This window comes from Coregonus lavaretus (assembly GCF_964263955.1).
Source record: "Coregonus lavaretus genome assembly, chromosome: 6".
NCBI lineage: Eukaryota > Metazoa > Chordata > Actinopteri > Salmoniformes > Salmonidae > Coregonus > Coregonus lavaretus.
In genome coordinates this window covers 59,532,700-59,551,197 of record NC_139993.1, presented here as the reverse complement: position 1 = coordinate 59,551,197, position 18,498 = coordinate 59,532,700, and the positions used below count along the sequence as shown (strand labels likewise).

The 18,498-nt window shown below is 44.5% G+C and overlaps 1 protein-coding gene across 1 annotated transcript in view; it reads left to right on the top strand.

Moving 5' to 3' along the window:
- ivns1abpa (influenza virus NS1A binding protein a) overlaps window positions 1–10,591 on the top strand; it is a 34,434-nt gene extending 23,843 nt beyond the window's left edge. Inside the window, exons 8-14 of the mRNA XM_084163981.1 lie at window positions 991–1,101; window positions 1,626–1,764; window positions 1,950–2,174; window positions 8,138–8,259; window positions 8,353–8,611; window positions 9,007–9,180; window positions 9,406–10,591. Coding sequence (XP_084020107.1) covers window positions 991–1,101; window positions 1,626–1,764; window positions 1,950–2,174; window positions 8,138–8,259; window positions 8,353–8,611; window positions 9,007–9,180; window positions 9,406–9,665 — 1,290 coding nt within the window. The 3' untranslated portion in view covers window positions 9,666–10,591. The remainder of the gene's footprint in view (window positions 1–990; window positions 1,102–1,625; window positions 1,765–1,949; window positions 2,175–8,137; window positions 8,260–8,352; window positions 8,612–9,006; window positions 9,181–9,405) is intronic.
- The last annotated feature ends 7,907 nt before the right edge of the window (window positions 10,592–18,498 follow it).

Below are 18,498 nucleotides of genomic sequence, written 5' to 3'. Positions count from 1 at the left end.
CAGAAACCCATGTCCACTCACAGAAACCCATGTCCACTCACAGAAACCCATGTCCACTCACAGAAACCCATGTCCACTCACAGAAACCCATGTCCACTCACAGAAACCCATGTCCACTCACAGAAACCCATACCCACTCACAGAAACCCATGTCCACTGAAAAGACCATCTGCATAGCACACAACCATGATTACCCCCCCCCCCCCCCCCCCCACATACTCGGTACACCCGTCATAATTCACTATTCATTGAGGCGTGCCATCTCATTCATGATTTTATAGCCAAACCCCTTATTTTGGAACTGCATTTAATTTTAACCAATTTTAAGAACTACGAGATGTCCTTTAAGTGGGCATGGGCAGAATGACGGCCATTTTAGCCATAACCGAAAAGAGGCTTTTGAAATGGTTCTCTGCTCAAGCATATTCTATTCTACACTATCTCAATGCCCATTGTAATTTTGTTTGAAAACATCTCTATTTTCTGAAGTTTTATTTATTAACTATTTGTATGAAACAATAATGTATGTAAAAGCTTTGCCTTCAACTATGTACGCATAACTCATGGATTTACATCGGAAAGCTGCAGTGCCTTTTTCCATGCAATTATAATGACCAACTTCCTCAGCCAACCGTGAGCGTGTTTTCCAAGCGTTGAGATCATGGGGACTGAAGACGTTTCCAGATGCTTCATCTTTACCAACTCCCCCCTCCTCCTTTTTTAGATCTTAGGGAGGGAGAGGGATGCACAGGAGCAGCAACTGCCCCTACATTTACTGTAACCACCTGCGTTCCTTCAACTGTGTGTCCATGTTGATAAAGAAGCCTTGGCTCCTACCGGTGACGACTGGTCAACCTGGACCCTCCTCACCCAACCAACCCCCTCCCCCACCGTCCTCCTCCCCCTCCCTCCCGTGTTGCCAGGGTGCTGCTGTGTGTTGCCATGGAGACAGCCTGCCACATGGGTGTTGTGTCGCTGTGTGTCTTGCAGGTGCAAACGCTGTACTATTCAGCCGACCACAAGCTGCTCGATGGCGCTCTCATCATTGAGGAACATGGGGTGTTTGGTGTTGGTGCAGAGGACCACATCCAGTTTGTGCAGGTACACACCCCGCCCCTATCCTGGGCCTACCTGGGTTTAACTCTGTGTCGCTTGGCCCAACCTGGCCCATCTCCACCTTATGTAGCCTGGCAACAAGGGCGCAGCCAATTAGTGTGTAAAACCTGGGGTTACTACAGACCTGCTTGCACAGTAGACTGGTTCTCAGATCAGTCTGTAGACTGGATATTGGGTTATGATCGCTACATTTTTTTGTGTGTTTTGTCTGAGTATGTAGCTGCTTCTTCGTTGGTCAAAGTCTGTGCTGTCTTTCAGCTTGTTTAGATGGTTTAAATGGGTTGTAGACTGGTTTAAACTGTTGTAGTCTGGGGGACTACTCAGCACTGCTAAAATACTGTTTGGGCGTAGTTCAAGGCAGGTTCAAAGCCAGGATTAGTCCATTTCAGGCCAGATTGTGGAGTGTGTGTGCTCTGCAGCCAACTGGTGTAGTAGCCAGTGGGGGATGTAGTGGCTCTTCCTTCTGGCTGGGTTTCTGTACTGTAGCTGCGTTGGTTGTGCTGTTGCAGAAGAAGCCCCCTCGTGAGAACAGCAACACCCAGAGACCGCTGAGCTCCAGCTCCTCCGGCAGCACCTCGCCCTCCGGCTCCACCTCCAACACACCCCACAGGAGAGAGTGGAAGTATATCGCCTCCGAGAAGACCACCAGTAAGTGTGTGTGTTGGATGTTTGAAGCCTTAGGTGTCAAGGAGTGGGTGTATAACATAATGTGTATGAATAGCATAATAACGTTTAAGATAATAACTTTTGTTTTTTGCTTTAGTTATTACCATCACCTCTCCACTCATGGCTCTTGCCCTCTCTCTCTCCCCCTCCTCCCTCTCTCTCCACAGACAACACCTACCTGTGTCTGGCTGTGCTGGATGGGGTGTTGTGTGTGATCTTCCTGCATGGCCGTTGCTCTCCCCAGAGCTCTCCCTCTGCCACACCCTGTCTGATGAAGAGCCTGAGCTTCGAGGCCCAGCCTGAGGAGCTGGAGGAACACCCGCTGACCGCCATGCACTACGCCCGCTCTGGCCTGGGCACTGCCGCCCTGCATGGCAGGCTCATCGCTGCAGGTACGGAGATTTTAACCATTGTCTATTTAACATTTATTTATACGGGTTATTCTCATTTGAGATACAATCTCTGCAGCAAGATAGAGCTGTTAGTTAACCAGCCACTGAGCCTCTATCTGGAGACTGGCACTGACCGGTCCCCAGTCTCAAGTCTCAGATCCTCCAAATCAGCCCTGTCACTCACAACTGTCATCTACAGTGCATTCGGAAAGTATTCAGACCCCTTGACTTTTTCCACATTTTGTTACGTTACAGCCTTATTCTAAAATTGATTAAATTATTTTTTTCCCTCATCAATCTACAAACAATACCCCATAATGACAAAGCAAAAACAGGTTTTTATAAATGTTTGCAAATGTATTTAAAAAAAAAAAAACTGATATTACATTAACATAAGTATTCAGACCCTTTACTCAGTACTTTGTTGAAGCACCTTTGGCAGCGATTACAGCCTTGAGTCTTCTTGGGTATGCCACTACAAGCGTGGCACACCTGTATTTGGAGAGTTTCTCCCATTGTTCTCTGCAGATCCTCTGGTTGGGTGAGGAGCATCGCTGCACAGCTATTTTCAGGTCTCTCCAAAGATGTTAAATCGGGTTCAAGTCCAGGCTCTGGCTGGGCCACTCAAGGACATTCAGAGACTTGTCCCGAAGCCACTCCTGCGTTGTCTTGGCTGTGTGCTTAGTGTCGTTGTCCTGTTGGAAGGTGAACCTTCGCCCCAGTCTGAGGTCCTGAGCACTCTGGAGCAGGTTTTCATCAAGGATCTCTCTGTACTTTGCTCCGTTCATCTTTCCCTCGATCCTGAATAGTCTCCCAGTCCCTGACGCTGAAAAATATCCCCACAGCATGATGCTGCCACCACCATGCTTCACCGTAGGGATGGTGCCAGGTTTCCTCCAGACGTGACGCTTGGCATTCAGGCCAAAGAGTTCAATCTTGGTTTCATCAGACCAGAGAATCTTGTTTCTCATGGTCCTTTAGGTGCCTTTTGGCAAACTCCAAGCGAGCTGTCATGTGCCTTTTACTGAGGAGTGGCTTCCGTCTGGCCACTCTACCATAAAGGCCTGATTGGTGGAGTGCTGCAGAGATGGTTGTCCTTCTGGAAGGTTCTCCCATCTCCACAGAGGAACTCTGGAGCTCTGTCAGAGTGACCATTGGGTTCTTGGTCACCTCCCTGACCAAGGCCCTTCTCCCCCGACTACTCAGTTTTCCCGGGCGGCCAGCTCTAGGAAGAGTCTTGGTGGTTCCAAACTTCTTCCATTTAAGAATGATGGAGGCCACTGTGTTCTTAGGGACCTTCCAATGCTGCAGAATTGTTTTTGGTACCCTTCCCTAGATCTGTGCCTCGACACAATCCTGTCTCGGAGCTCTACGGACAGTTCCTTCGACCTCTGGGCTTGGTTTTTGCTCTGACATGCACTGTCAACTGTGGGACCTTTATATAGAAAGGTGTGTGTGCCTTTCCAAATCATGTCCAATCAATTGAATTTACCACAGGTGGACTCCAATCAAGTTGTAGAAACATCTCAAGGATGATCCATGGAAACAGGATTCACCTGAACTCAATTTCAAGTCTCGTAGCAAAGGGTCTGAATACTTTAGAACAATTCTAAAAACCTGTTTTCGCTTGTCATTATGGGGTATTGTGTGTAGATTAAGGGGAAAAAATAATTTATTCAATTTTAGAATAAGGCTGTAACGTACAAAAATAAGGGGTTTCTGTTTTTTATTTTTAATACATTGGCAAAAAAATGTAAACCTGTTTTTCGTTTTGTGATCATGCGGTATTGTGTGTAGATTGAGGGAAACATTTTTTTCCATCCATTTTAGAATACGGCTGTAATGTAACAAAGTGGAAAAGGGGAAGGGGTCTGAATATTTTCAGAACGCACTGTATATGATCAATAAAGCTGATGGTTGAGTAGGTCCAGACTCTGACCTGGTGTCCTCTGTGTTCCCTCTCCAGGAGGTTATAACCTAGAGCTGGGCGACATGGACAGAAATCCATATCGCGATACATTAACCACTTTTTCTGCGATAACCCTAAATCTGCAATAAATAATTTTTTGCTAGAGGTGGCCGATATGGAGAAAAACTTGCGATACATGTACATTTTGCTCGATAAAAACAAATACAACGATTTAAAAAATATATAATGTGGACAGTTAAGCTATTTCAACATTATCCAGGAAATGCATGATTTTATATTTTGATGTGCAACCTGTCAAAATAGGATCCAGAATTATCAGTTTTCTGTTTGGCTCTTCAGATCATTTCCAGACATCTTTGTGCATATTGGCCTATAGGCTATACAGTGCCTTGCAAAAGTATTCATCCCCCTTGGCGTTTTTCCTATTTTGTTGCATTACAACCTGTAATTTAAATGGATTTTTTATTTGGATTTCATGTAATGGACATACACAAAATAGTCCCAATAGGTGAAATGAAAAAAATAACTTGTTTCAAAAAATTCTAATAACGGAAAAGTGGTGCATGCATATGTATTCACCCCTTTTGCTATGAAGCCCCTAAATAAGATCTGGTGCAACCAATTACCTTCAGAAGTCACATAATTAGTTAGATTGCACACAGGTGAACTTTATTTAAGTGTCACATGATCTGTCACATGATCTCAGTGTGTGTGTGTGTGTGTGTGTGTGTGTATATATATATATATATTACAGTGAGGGGGCAAAAAGTATTTGATCCCCTGCTGATTTTGTACGTTTGCCCGCTGACAAAGAAATTATCAGTCTATAGTTTTAATGGTAGGTTTATTTGAACGGCAGGTAGCTTAGTGGTTAAGAGCGTTGTGCCAGTAACCGAAAGGTCGCTGGTTCTAATCCCCGAGCCGACTAGGTGAAAAATCTGTCGACGTGCCCTTGAGCAAGGCACTTAACCCTAATTGCTCCTGTAAGTCGCTCTGGATAAGAGCGTCTGCTAAATGACTAAAATGTAAAATAAATTAACAGTGAGAGATAGAATAACAACAAATAAATAAATTGATTTGCATTTTAATGAGGGAAATAAGTATTTGACCCCTCTCCAAAACATGACTTAGTACTTGGTGGCAAAACCCTTGTTGGCAATCACAGAGGTCAGACGTTTCTTGTAGTTGGCCACCAGGTTTGCACACATCTCAGGAGGGATTTTGTCCCACTCCTTTTTGCAGATCTTCTCCAAGTCATTAAGGTTTCGACCCTGACGTTTGGCAACTCGAACCTTCAGCTCCCTCCACAGATTTTCTATGGGATTAAGGTCTGGAGACTGGCTAGGCCACTCCAGGACCTTAATGTGCTTCGTCTTGAGACACTCCTTTGTTGCCTTGGCCGTGTGTTTTGGGTCATTGTCATGCTGGAATACCCATCCACGACCCATTTTTCAATGCCCTGGCTGAGGGAAGGAGGTTCTCACGCAAGATTTGACAGTACATGGCCCTGTCCATCGTCCCTTTGATGCGGTGAAGTTGTCCTGTCCCCTTAGTAGAAAAACACCCCCAAAGCATAATGTTTCCACCTCCATGTTTGACGGTGGGGATGGTGTTCTTGGGGTCATAGGCAGCATGCCTCCTCCAAACATGGCGAGTTGAGTTGATGCCAAAGAGCTCGATTTTGGTCTCATCTGACCACAACACTTTCACCCAGTTCTCCTCTGAATCATTCAGATGTTCATTGGCAAACTTCAGACGGGCCTGTATATGTGCTTTCTTGAGCAGGGGGACCTTGCGGGCGCTGCAGGATTTCAGTCCTTCACGGCGTAGTGTGTTACCAATAGTTTTCTTGGTGACTATGGTCCCACCTGCCTTGAGATCATTGACAAGATCCTCCTGTGTAGTTCTGGGCTGATTCCTCACCGTTCTCATGATCATTGCAACTCCACGAGGTGAGATCTTGCATGGAGCCCCAGGCCGAGGGAGATTGACAGTTCTTTTGTGTTTCTTCCATTTGCGAATAATCACACCAACTGTTGTCACCTTCTCACCAAGCTGCTTGGCGATGGTCTTGTTGCCCATTCCAGCCTTGTGTAGGTCTACAATCTTGTCCCTGACATCCTTGGAGAGCTCTTTGGTCTTGGCCATGGTGGAGAGTTTGGAATCTGATTGATTGCTTCTGTGGACAGGTGTCTTTTATACAGGTAACAAGCTGAGATTAGGAGCACTCCCTTTAAGAGTGTGCTCCTAATCTCAGCTCATTACCTGTATAAAAGACACCTGGGAGCCAGAAATCTTTTTGATTTGAGAGGGGGTCAAATACTTATTTCCCTAATTTAAAATGCAAATCAATTTATAACATTTTTGACATGCGTTTTTTTCTGGATTCTTTTGTTGTTATTCTGTCTCACTGTTCAAATAAACCTACCATTAAAATTATAGACTGATCATTTCTTTGTCATTGGGATCAAATACTTTTTTCCCTCACTGTATGGCACCACAACAAACCTGCCAAGAGAGGGCCGCCCACCAAAACTCACGGACCAGGCAAGGAGGGCATGTGGGAGACTCCCCAAACATATGGAAGAAGGTACTCTGGTCAGATGAGACAAAAATTTAGCTTTTTGGCCATCAAGGAAAACGCAATGTCTGGCGCAAACCCAACACCTCTCATCACCCCGAGAACACAATCCTCACAGTGAAGCATGGTGGTGGCAGCATCATGCTGTGGGGATGTTTTTCATCGGCAGGGACTGGGAAACTGGTCAGAATTAAAGGAATGATGGATGGCGCTAAAAACAGGGAAATTCTTGAGGGGAAACCTGTTTCAGTCTTCCAAAGATTTGAGACTGGGGCGGAGGTTCACATTCCAGCAGGACAATGACCCTAAGCATACTGCTAAAGCAACACTCGAGTGGTTTAAGGGGAAACATTTAAATGTCTTGAAATGGCCTAGTCAAAGCCCAGACCTCAATCCAATTGAGAATCTGTGGTATGACTTAAAGATTGTTGTACACCAGCGGAACCCATCCAACTTGAAAGAGCTGGAGCAGTTTTTCCTTGAAGAATGGGCAAAAATCCCAGTGGCTAGATGTGCCAAGCTTCTAGAGACATAACCAAAGAGACTTTCAGCTGTAACTGCTGCAAAAGGTGGCTCTACAAAGTATTGACTTTTGGGGGGGGGGTGAATGAATAGTTATGCACGCTCAAGTTTTCAGTTTTTTGTCTTATTTCTTGTTTGTTTCACCCCAAAAATTATTTTGCATCTTCAAAGTGGTAGGCATGTTGTGTAAATCAAATGATACAAACCCCCCAATTTTAATTGCAGATTGTAAGGCAACAAAATAGGAAAAATGCCAATGGGGGTGAATACTTTCACAAGCCACTGTGTTATTCACCACCTGAGGAAATGGGAACTCCAACCACTTAGCTAGATTGCTAACTCTAAATATGATATTGTTGCTAGATAGCCATGTAGGCCAATTGGTTAATCTATCAGTAAATGTAGGCTAATGTTCTACAAAACTTTCCAGTGCTAGGCTACTTGATGTAGGCCTATTAACTGCAAATGCTCCGCGAGCGCATAAAACCATACTTCAGCCTACTCTCGTTGTAAAGTGGTGCCATGAACTCAATATTAATAGGTGAGAAATACATTGTATACTCACAGAAAGCTGTGACTCTCCTCTCTGTAACTAGAACAATAGTAGTTGTTTTGAAAACGTTATTTGTCCTCCAATTGCATTTTGAGCAATGATCATATATGCTTGTGCTCCCTCCTCCGTGTGCACAGTGACCAAATAGTGGTTTTAGAACAATCTACAGGAACGTTGTGTAGAAAAATCACAGGAAATTACAGATGTAAGCAAAATGGTTCGGTAAGAGGAAGGCAGTGTTGGTGTTTGGTAGTTTTCGGTTTATCGTCCCAGCTCTAGTATAACCCCAGTCACCTGCTGTGAGCTATAGGCTCATATTAAGGGCTCTGTAGGCCCAGACTCTGACCTGGTGTCCTCTGTGTGTTTTCTGTCTCCAGGAGGGTATAACCGAGAGGAGTGCCTGAGGACGGTGGAGTGTTACGACCCCAAAGACGACCGCTGGACCTTCACCGCTCCCATGCGGACTCCCAGGGCTCGCTTCCAGATGGCAGTGCTCATGGTACGACACCCTGACCTTTGAACCCTAATTTCATAGGATTGACAGGTGCCTGTCTGACTTAAACCTGCCCCTCTGTCTCCTCATCTCTCATAGGGTCAGCTGTACGTGATGGGCGGCTCCAACGGCCACTCGGACGAGCTGAGCTGTGGGGAGACGTACGATCCGCACACTGACACATGGGCTCAGGTGCCAGAGCTCCGGACCAACCGCTGCAACGCAGGTGTCTGCTCGTTGAACAACAAGCTGTTTGTGGTGGGAGGGTCGGACCCCTGTGGGCAGAAAGGCCTGAAGAACTGTGACGCTTTTGACCCTGTCACCAAGACCTGGAACAACTGTGCTCCCCTCAACATCAGTAAGTACCTATACCACACACATGCTACACACCAGAGGAGGCTGGTGGGAGGAGCTTTAGGAGGACGGGCTCATTGTAATAAATGGAATGGTATCAAACACATCAAATGTTCCATTATTCCATTCCGGCCATTACAATGAGCCCATCCTCTTAAAGCTCCTCCCACCAGCCTCCTCTGCTACACACCGACTGTACCTATATCTCTCATAGTGTACACTGAGCAAAAAGGTTCCAGATAATAGGGGCTCCTTTGACTTGTCACCAGGGTGGAACCCTTTAGTAATGGTGCTTATTATTAATTGCATGTACTGTCTTAGTGAAGAACTGGAACAGGTTTGAGTTGGCCAGTGAATGTGAAAAGTGATGAATGTGTGGTGTTAACTCTGTTCCCCTAGGGAGGCACCAGGCGGCGGTGTGTGAGCTAGAGGGCTTCATGTACGTGATTGGAGGTGCCGAGTCGTGGAACTGCCTGAACACAGTGGAGCGCTACAACCCTGAGAACAACACCTGGACCCTCATCTCCCCCATGAACGTGGCCCGCAGGGGGGCTGGGGTGGCCGTCTACTCTGGTAAGAGACTTCTCCATAGAAATAGCTTTCTGATTCTATTGTCTGCTCTAAACTGGGGAAGGCTCAAGGGGATTACCATGTAGAGGGTAATGGGTTCACTGGGGTGGGGATGCAGTTTGCTTTGTTTGCAACCTTGGAATTTGGCAGAAATATCCAAATCGTTACTCAGATTTGTGCTGACCGTTCTCTCTCCTTATCACTATCTCCTTCTCTTCCCCTCTCTAGGGAAGCTCTTCGTGGTTGGTGGGTTTGATGGCTCCCATGCCCTCCGCTGCGTTGAGGTGTACGACCCAGCCCGCAACGAGTGGAGGATGCTGGGTAGCATGACCGTGGCACGCAGCAATGCGGGCGTGGCCGTGCTGGGTGATGTCATCTGCGCCATGGGCGGCTTCGACGGAAACAACTTCCTGAACACGCTGGAGGTTTACGACCCCGAGACGGATGAGTGGAGCGACTGCGCCGATGCCCTCTCCTCCTCCGCCTGAGGGTTAAGGGTCAGAGGTCAAGTGTGGGGGAGGGGGGGTTACCGTTCCCAAACTAACAGGCTTAGTGACGTAATCGTGTTTTGTGATGTTCTGTACGTGAGTGGGAGGAAGGGGAATAATTTTGGCAGGGGTTCTTCAGTGAAGACTGGAATATTTGGGGGGGGGGGGGGGTTGCCGAAAGCAACATTAAGCATTTGCATACAATATTTTTCGTGCTGTATATAGTTTCCTTTTTGTCTTAAGAATGCCAACATTTAATACACTTTAGTGCAATTTCGTTTATTTTATTTTTTTTAGAGTTGAAAGGTTTGTGTATTGTTTTCAGAGAAGAAGCTACTGTTCTGGTCATCTCAAGACTACATTGGACCTACTGGTCTGGATGGGTGATGGTACTGGAAAACTTTGGGTTGACTTGATTTAGAAAGTGATTCTGAATATTTGTTTTCATTTTGAACTATCATTTTAACTCACACATATTTAAAGATCTGCAGTTTGAAGCCTTATTCAAAGAAAGAGTAACTCCCATCATGGCTTTGTCATTTAAACTAAAGCTGGATTGCTTTTCGAATCTTTAATGATGGCCTTTTTTTATATTTTTATACACTGCTGATTTACCAATAGAGGAAGTAGCGGACGCACATGACAACTGAGTCATCAAATGAAACCAGTGCCAGTTTAGTAACATAGCACACACACACACACACACACAACCATGCTTCTGTGCTTGTTCTAACCAAGTCTTTTGTTAATGCGTTTTGACTAATTCACTATTGTAGAGATGCTGTTTTCTTTATTTCTTGTGGTGTTTTAAAAGGTTTCAGACATTTGGCTTCGATTTTCTTTTTTGAGGTTAGAAGCATTGGAAGGTGCTGTATCACATTTGTAACACGCTGATATTCCTTAACTAATAAACCATTTCAACCTGACGGCATGTGTTCTTGTAGTTTTTTTATTTCAATTTCCAATTAATACAGTACTAGAACCAGTCTCAACGTCAACAGTGAAGAGGCGACTCTGGGATGCTGACCTTCTAGGCAGAGTTGCAAAGAAAAAGCCATATCTCAGACTGCCCATCTTAATCTTTTCTTTTTATTGGCCAGTCTGAGATATGGCTTTTTCTTTGCAACTCTGCCTAGAAGGTCAGCATCCCGGAGTCGCCTCTTCACTGTTGATGTTGAGACAGGTGTTTTGCGGGCACTATTTAATGAAGCTGCCAGTTGAGGACCTGTGAGGCGTCTGTTTCTCAAACTAGACACTCTTAATGGATTTGTCCTGTTGCTCAGTTGTACACCGGGGCCTCCCACTCCTCTTTCTATTCTGGTTAGAGCCAGTTTGCGCTGTTCTGTGAAGGGAGTAGTACACAGCGTTGTACACCGGGGCCTCCCACTCCTCTTTCTATTCTGGTTAGAGCCAGTTTGCGCTGTTCTGTGAAGGGAGTAGTACACAGCGTTGTACACCGGGGCCTCCCACTCCTCTTTCTATTCTGGTTAGAGCCAGTTTGCGCTGTTCTGTGAAGGGAGTAGTACACAGCGTTGTACACCGGGGCATCCCACTCCTCTTTCTATTCTGGTTAGAGCCAGTTTGCGCTGTTCTGTGAAGGGAGTAGTACACAGCGTTGTACACCGGGGCCTCCCACTCCTCTTTCTATTCTGGTTAGAGCCAGTTTGCGCTGTTCTGTGAAGGGAGTAGTACACAGCGTTGTACGAGATCTTCAGTCTGATGAGTCCAAATTTGAGATTTTTGATTCCAACTGCCGTATCTTTGTGAGACGCAGAGTAGATGAACGGATGATCTCCGCATGTGTGGTTCCCACCGTGAAGTATGGAGGAGGAGGTGTGATGGTGTGGGGGTCCTTTGTTGGTGACACTGTCAGTGATTTATTTAGAATTCAAGGCACACTTAACCAGCATGGCTACCACAGCATTCTGCAGCGATACGCCATCCCATCTGGTTTTGATGTCTTCACTATTATTCTACAATGTAGAAAATAGTAAAAATAAAGAAAAACCCTTGAATGAGTAGGTGTGTCCAAACGTTTGACTGGTACTGTATATGGGAGGTGTTGCTGTAGATATTCATAGCCATATCCCTGTAATGCTTAGAGAAGATCTTATGTCAAGCGTTATTGAAGTGTTGTGGTTGCAGGTTCACTTGGTACATCTAAAGCCTTTTCTTTTAGGTTGTTGCTATAGGCCACCAAGTGCTAACAGTCAGTGTCTAAATAATGTGTGAAATGCTTGATAGAGTATGTGATGTAAACAGAGAGGTCTACTTTCTTGGGGATTTGAATATTGACTGGTTTTCATCAAGCTGTCTGCTCAAGAGGAAGCTTCTCTCTGTAACCAGTGCCTGTAAACTGGTTCAGGTTATTAATCAACCTACCCGGGTGTTTACAAACACTACAGGAACAAGATCATCCACATGTATCGATCACATTTTTACTGTATCCGTACCCATTGGATGCAGTGATCACAATATAGTGGCTATATCCAGGAAAGCCAAGGTTCCAAAAGCTGGGCCTAAAATAGTGTATAAGAGAGATCATACAAAATATTTAGCTGTGACTCTTATGTGGATGATGTTCAAAATATTTGTTGGTCTGATGTGATTAATAAGGAGCATCCAGACGCTGCACTTGATGAATTTATGAAGTTGCTTCTTCCAATTATTGATAAACATGCACCTGTTAAGAAACTGACTGTTAAAACTGTTAAGGGTCCATGGATTGATGAGGAATTGAAAAACTGGTTGAAAGAGACGGGGCAAAAGGAGTGGCTAATAAGTCTGGCTGCACATCTGACTGGCTGATTTACTGCAAATTGAGAAATTATGTGACTAAACTCAACAAAATAGAAGAAGAAACTGTATGATGGATGATGGAGAGAAAAAAACTTTGGAGTACTTTAAATGAAATTATGGGCAGAAAGACAAATTCAACTCCATCTTTCATCGAATCAGATGGCTTATTCATCACAACCATTTGATGTTGCCAATTATTTTAATGATTACTTCATTGGCAAAGTGGGCAAACTTAGGCAGGAAATGCCAACAACAAACAGTGAGCCATCGTATTCATGCATAAAAAAAACAAATAATGAAAGAAAAGCATTGTAAGTTTGAATTTTTTTAAGTTAGTGTGAGAGGTGGAAAAAGTATTGGTATCGATTAATAATGACAAACCTCCTGGCATTGACAATTTAGATGGAAAACTACTGAGGATGGTAGCTGACTCTATAGCCACTCCTATCTGTCATATCTTTAATCTGAGCCTAGAGGAAAGTCTTTGTCCTCAAGCCTGGAGGGAAGCCAAAGTAATTTCGCTACCCAAGAGTGGTAAAGCGGCCTTTACTGGTTCTAACAGCAGACCTTGCTAAGAGCTTGCTGCCAGCTCTTAACAAACTGTCAGAAAAAAATGGTGTTTGACCAAATACAATGCTATTTCTCTGTAAACAAATTAACAACAGACTTTCAGCATGCTTATTTTTTTATTTCACCTTTATTTAACCAGGTAAGCCAGTAGAGAACAAGTTCTCATTTACAACTGCGACCTGGCCAAGATAAAGCAAAGCAGTGCGATTAAAAACAACAACACAGAGTTACATATGGGGTAAAACTAAACATAAAGTCAAAAATACAACAAAATATATATACAGTGTGTGCAAATGTAGCAAGTTATGGAGGTAAGGCAATAAATAGGCTATAGTGCAAAATAATTACAATTAGTATTAACACTGGAATGATTGATGTGCAAATAGAGATACTGGGGTGCAAATGAGCAAAATAAATAACAATATAGGTATGAGGTAGTTGGGCGGGCTAATTTCAGATGGGCTGTGTACAGGTGCAGTGATCGGTAAGGTGCTCTGACAACTGATGCTTAAAGTTAGTGAGGGAGATAAGTGTCTCCAGCTTCAGAGATTTTTGTAATTTGTTCCAGTCATTGGCAGCAGAGAACTGGAAGGAATGGCGGCCAAAGGAGGTGTTGGCTTTGGGGATGACCAGTGAGATATACCTGCTGGAGCGCATACTACGGGTGGGTGTTGCTATGGTGACCAATGAGCTAAGATAAGGCGGGGATTTGCCTAGAAGTGATTTATAGATGGCCTGGAGCCAGTGGGTTTGGTGACGAATATGTAGTGAGGACCAGCCAACAAGAGCGTACAGGTCACAGTGGTGGGTAGTATATGGGGCTTTGGAGACAAAACGGATGGCACTGTGATAGACTACATCCAATTTGCTGAGTAAAGTGTTGGAGGCTATTTTGTAAATGACATCGCCGAAGTCAAGGATCGGTAGGATAGTCAGTTTTACGAGGGCATGTTTGGCAGCATGAGTGAAGGAGGCTTTGTTGCGAAATAGGAAACCGATTCTAGATTTAACTTTGGATTGGAGCTTCTTAATGTGAGTCTGGAAGGAGAGTTTACAGTCTAACCAGACACCTAGGTATTTGTAGTTGTCCACATACTCTAGGTCAGACCCGTCGAGAGTAGTGATTCTAGTCGGGTGGGCGGGTGCCAGCAGCGTTCGATTGAAGAGCATGCATTTAGTTTTACTAGTGTTTAAGAGCAGTTGGAGGCTACTGAAGGAGTGTTGTATGGCATTGAAGCTCGTTTGGAGGTTTGTTAACACAGTGTCCAATGAAGGGCCAGATGTATACAAAATGGTGTCGTCTGCGTAGAGGTGGATCTGAGAGTCACCAGCAGCAAGAGCGACATCATTGATATACACGGAGAAAAGAGTCAGCCCAAGAATTGAACCCTGTGGCACCCCCATAGAGACTGCCATAGGTCCAGACAACAGGCCCTCCGATTTGACACATTGAACTCTATCTGAGAAGTAGTTGGTGAACCAGGCGAGGCAGTCATTTGAGAAACCAAGGCTATTTAGTCTGCCAATAAGAATGCGGTGGTTGACAGAGTCGAAAGCCTTGGCCAGGTCGATGAAGACGGCTGCACAGTACTGTCTATTATCGATCGCGGTTATAATATCGTTTAGGACTTTGAGCGTGGCTGAAGTGCACCCATGACCAGCTCGGAAACCGGATTGCATAGCGGAGAAGGTACGGTGGGATTCGAAATGGTCGGTGATCTGTTTGTTAACTTGGCTTTCAAAAACTTTCGAAAGGCAGGGCAGGATGGATATAGGTCTGTAACAGTTTGGATCTAGAGTGTCACCCCCTTTGAAGAGTGTTTCCTAGCCTCAGTGCAGTGGGCAGCTGGGAGGAAGTGCTCTTATTCTCCATGGACTTTACAGTGTCCCAAAACTTTTTGGAGTTAGTGCTACATGATGCAAATTTCTGTTTGAAAAAGTTAGCCTTTGCTTTCCTAACTGCTTGTGTATATTGGTTCCTAACTTCCCTGAAAAGTTGCATATCGCGGGGGCTATTTGATGCTAATGCAGTACGCCACAGGATGTTTTTGTGCTGGTCAAGGGCAGTCAAGTCTGAGGAGAACCAGGGGCTATATCTGTTCTTAGTTCTGTATTTTTTGAATGGGGCATGTTTATTTAAGATTGAGAGGAAATTACTTTTAAAGAACAACCAGGCATCCTCTACTGACAGAATGAGATCTATATCCATCCAGGATACCTGGGCCAGGTCAATTAGGAAGGCCTGCTCGCTGAAGTGTTTTAGGGAGCGTTTGACAGTGATGAGGGGTGGTCGTTTGACCGCGGACCCGTTACGGACGCAGGCAATGAGGCAGTGATCGCTGAGATCCTGGTTGAAGACAGCGGAGGTGTATTTAGAGGGTAAGTTAGTCAGGATGATATCTATGAGGGTACCCATGTTTACGGATTTAGGGTTGTACCTGGTAGGTTCGTTGATAATTTGTGTGAGATTGAGGGCATCTAGTTTAGATTGTAGGATGGCCGGGTGTTAAGCATATCCCAATTTAGGTCACCAAGCAGTACGAACTCTGAGGATAAATGGGGGGCAATCAATTCACATATGGTGTCCAGGGCACAGCTGGGGGCTGAGGGGGGTCTGTAGCAAGCGGCAACAGTGAGAGACTTATTTCTGGAAAGGTGGATTTTTAGAAGTAGAAGCTCAAACTGTTTGGGCACAGACCTGGATAGTATGATAGAGCTCTGCAGGCTATCTCTACAGTAGATTGCAACTCCACCCCCTTTGGCAGTTCTATCTAGACGGAAAATGTTATAGTTGGGGATGGAAATTTCAGAATTTTTGGTGGCCTTCCTAAGCCAGGATTCAGACACTGCTAGAACATCAGGGTTGGCGGAGTGTGCTAACGCAGTGAATAACTCAAATTTAGGAAGGAGGCTTCTGATATTTACGTGCAGAAAACCAAGGCTTTTACGGTTACAGAAGTCAACAAATGATAGCTCCTGGGGAGTAGGAGTGATATTGGGGGCTGCAGGGCCTGGGTTAGCCTCTACATCACCAGAGGAACAGAGGAGGAGTAGAATAAGGATACGGCTAAAGGCTTTAAGTACTAGTCTTCTAGTGCGTTGGGTACAGAGAATAAAGGGGGCAGATTTCCGGGCGTTGTAGAAAAGATTCAGGGCATTATGTACAGAAAAGGATATGGAAGGATATGAGTACAGTTGAGGTAAACCTAAGCGTTGGGTAACAATGAAAGAGATAGCATCACTGGAGGCACCGATTGAGCCGGTCTCGGCGTGTATGGGGGGTGGAACAAAGGAACTATTTGAGGCAGTTTGAGAGGGAGAGAAGTTATAGAGAAGAGCACTCAACATGTAGTGCACTGACACAAATGACTGATGATTGGTTGAAAGAAATTGATAATAAGAAGATTGTGGGAGCTGCACTGTTAGAATTCAGTGCAGCCTTTGATGTTATTGACCATAACCTGTTGTTGAGAAAACGTACACTACCGGTCAAAAGTTTTAGAAAACCTACTCATTCAAGGGTTTTTTTAATAGTGAAGACATCAAAACTATGAAATAACACATATGGAATCATGTAGTAACCAAAAAAGTGTTAAACAAATCAAAATATATTTTATATTTGAGATTCTTCAAATAGCCACCCTTTGCCTTGATGACAGCTTTGCACACTCTTGGCATTCTCTCAACCAGCTTCACCTGGAATGCTTTTCCAACAGTCTTGAAGGAGTTCCCACATATGCTTAGCACTTGTTGGCTGCTTTTCCTTCACTCTGCCGTCCGACTCATCCCAAACCATCTCAATTGGGTTGAGGTCGGGGGATTGTGGAGGCCAGGACATCTGATGCAGCACTCCATCACTCTCCTTCTTGGTAAAATAGCCCTTAGACAGCCTGGAGTTGTGTTGGGTCATTGTCCTGTTGAAAAACAAATGATAGTCCCACTAAGCCCAAACCAGATGGGATGGCGTATCACTGCAGAATGCTTGAATTCTAAATAAATCACAGACAGTGTCACCAGCAAAGCACCCCCACACCATAACACCTCCTCCTCCATGCTTTAAGGTGGGAACTACACATGCAGAGATCCTCTGTTCACCCACACCGCGTCTCACAAAGACACGGCGGTTGGAACTAAAACTCTCCAATTTGGACTCCAGACCAAAGGACACATTTCCACCAGTCTCATGTCCATTGCTCGTGTTTCTTGGCCCAAGCAGGTCTCTTCTTCTTATTGGTGTCCTTTAGTAGTGGTTTCTTTGCAGCAATTCGACCATGAAGGCCTGATTCACACAGTCCCCTCTGAGCAGTTGATGTTGAGATGTGTCTGTTACTTGAACTCTGTGAAGCATTTATTTGGGCTGCAATTTCTGAGGCTGGTAACTCTAATGAACTTATCCTCTGCAGCAGAGGTAACTCTGGGTCTTCCATTCCTGTGGTGGTCCTCATGAGAGCCAGTTTCATCATAGCGCTTGATGGTTTTTGCGACTGCACTTTAAGAAACTTTCAAAGTTCTTGAAATGTTCCGTATTGACTGACCATGTCTTAAAGTAATGATGGACTGTCGTTTCTCTTTGCTTATTTGAGATGTTCTTGCCATAATATGGACTTGGTCTTTTACCAAATAGGGCTATCTTCTGTATGCCACCCCTACCTTGTCACAACACAACTGATTGGCTCAAATGCATTAAGAAGGAAATAAATTCCACAAATTAACTTTTAAGAAGGCACACCTGTTCATTGAAATGCATTCCACGTGACTACCTCATGAAGCTGGTTGAGACAATGCCAAGAGTGTGCAAAGCTGTCATCAAGGCAAAGGGTGGCTATTTGAAGAATCTCAAATATAAAATAGATTTTGATTTGTTTAACACTTTTTGGGTTACTACATGATTCCATATGTGTTATTTCATAGTTTTGATGTCTTCACTATTATTCTACAATGTAAAAGTTTTTAAAAATAAAGAAAAACCCTTGAATGAGTAGGTGTGTACAAACTTTTTACTGGTAGTGTAGATTCAATGGTTGTAAAGATGGGGAGAGGTCTGTCCATAATAAAGAGATGCTCTGCTTTTTTGACACCACACTCAAAAAAGCAAGTCCTGCAGGCTCTAGTTCTGTCTTATCTTGATTATTGTCCAGTCGTGTGGTCGAGTGCTGCAAGGAAAGACCTAGTTAAGCTGCAGATGGCTCAGAACAGAGTGGCACGTCTTGCTCTTATACTATGCATTCCAGTCTCTTGGCTAAGAGTTGAGGCGAGACTGACTGCATCACTTCTTCTTTTTATAAGAAACAATGTGTTGAAAATCCCAAATTGTTTGCATAGTCAACTTACACACAGCTCTGACACACACACTTACCCCACCAGACATGCCACCAGGGTTCTTTTCACAGTCCCCAAATCCAGAACAAATTCAAGAACGGGTACAGTATTATATAGAGCCATTATTGCATGGAACTCCGTTCTA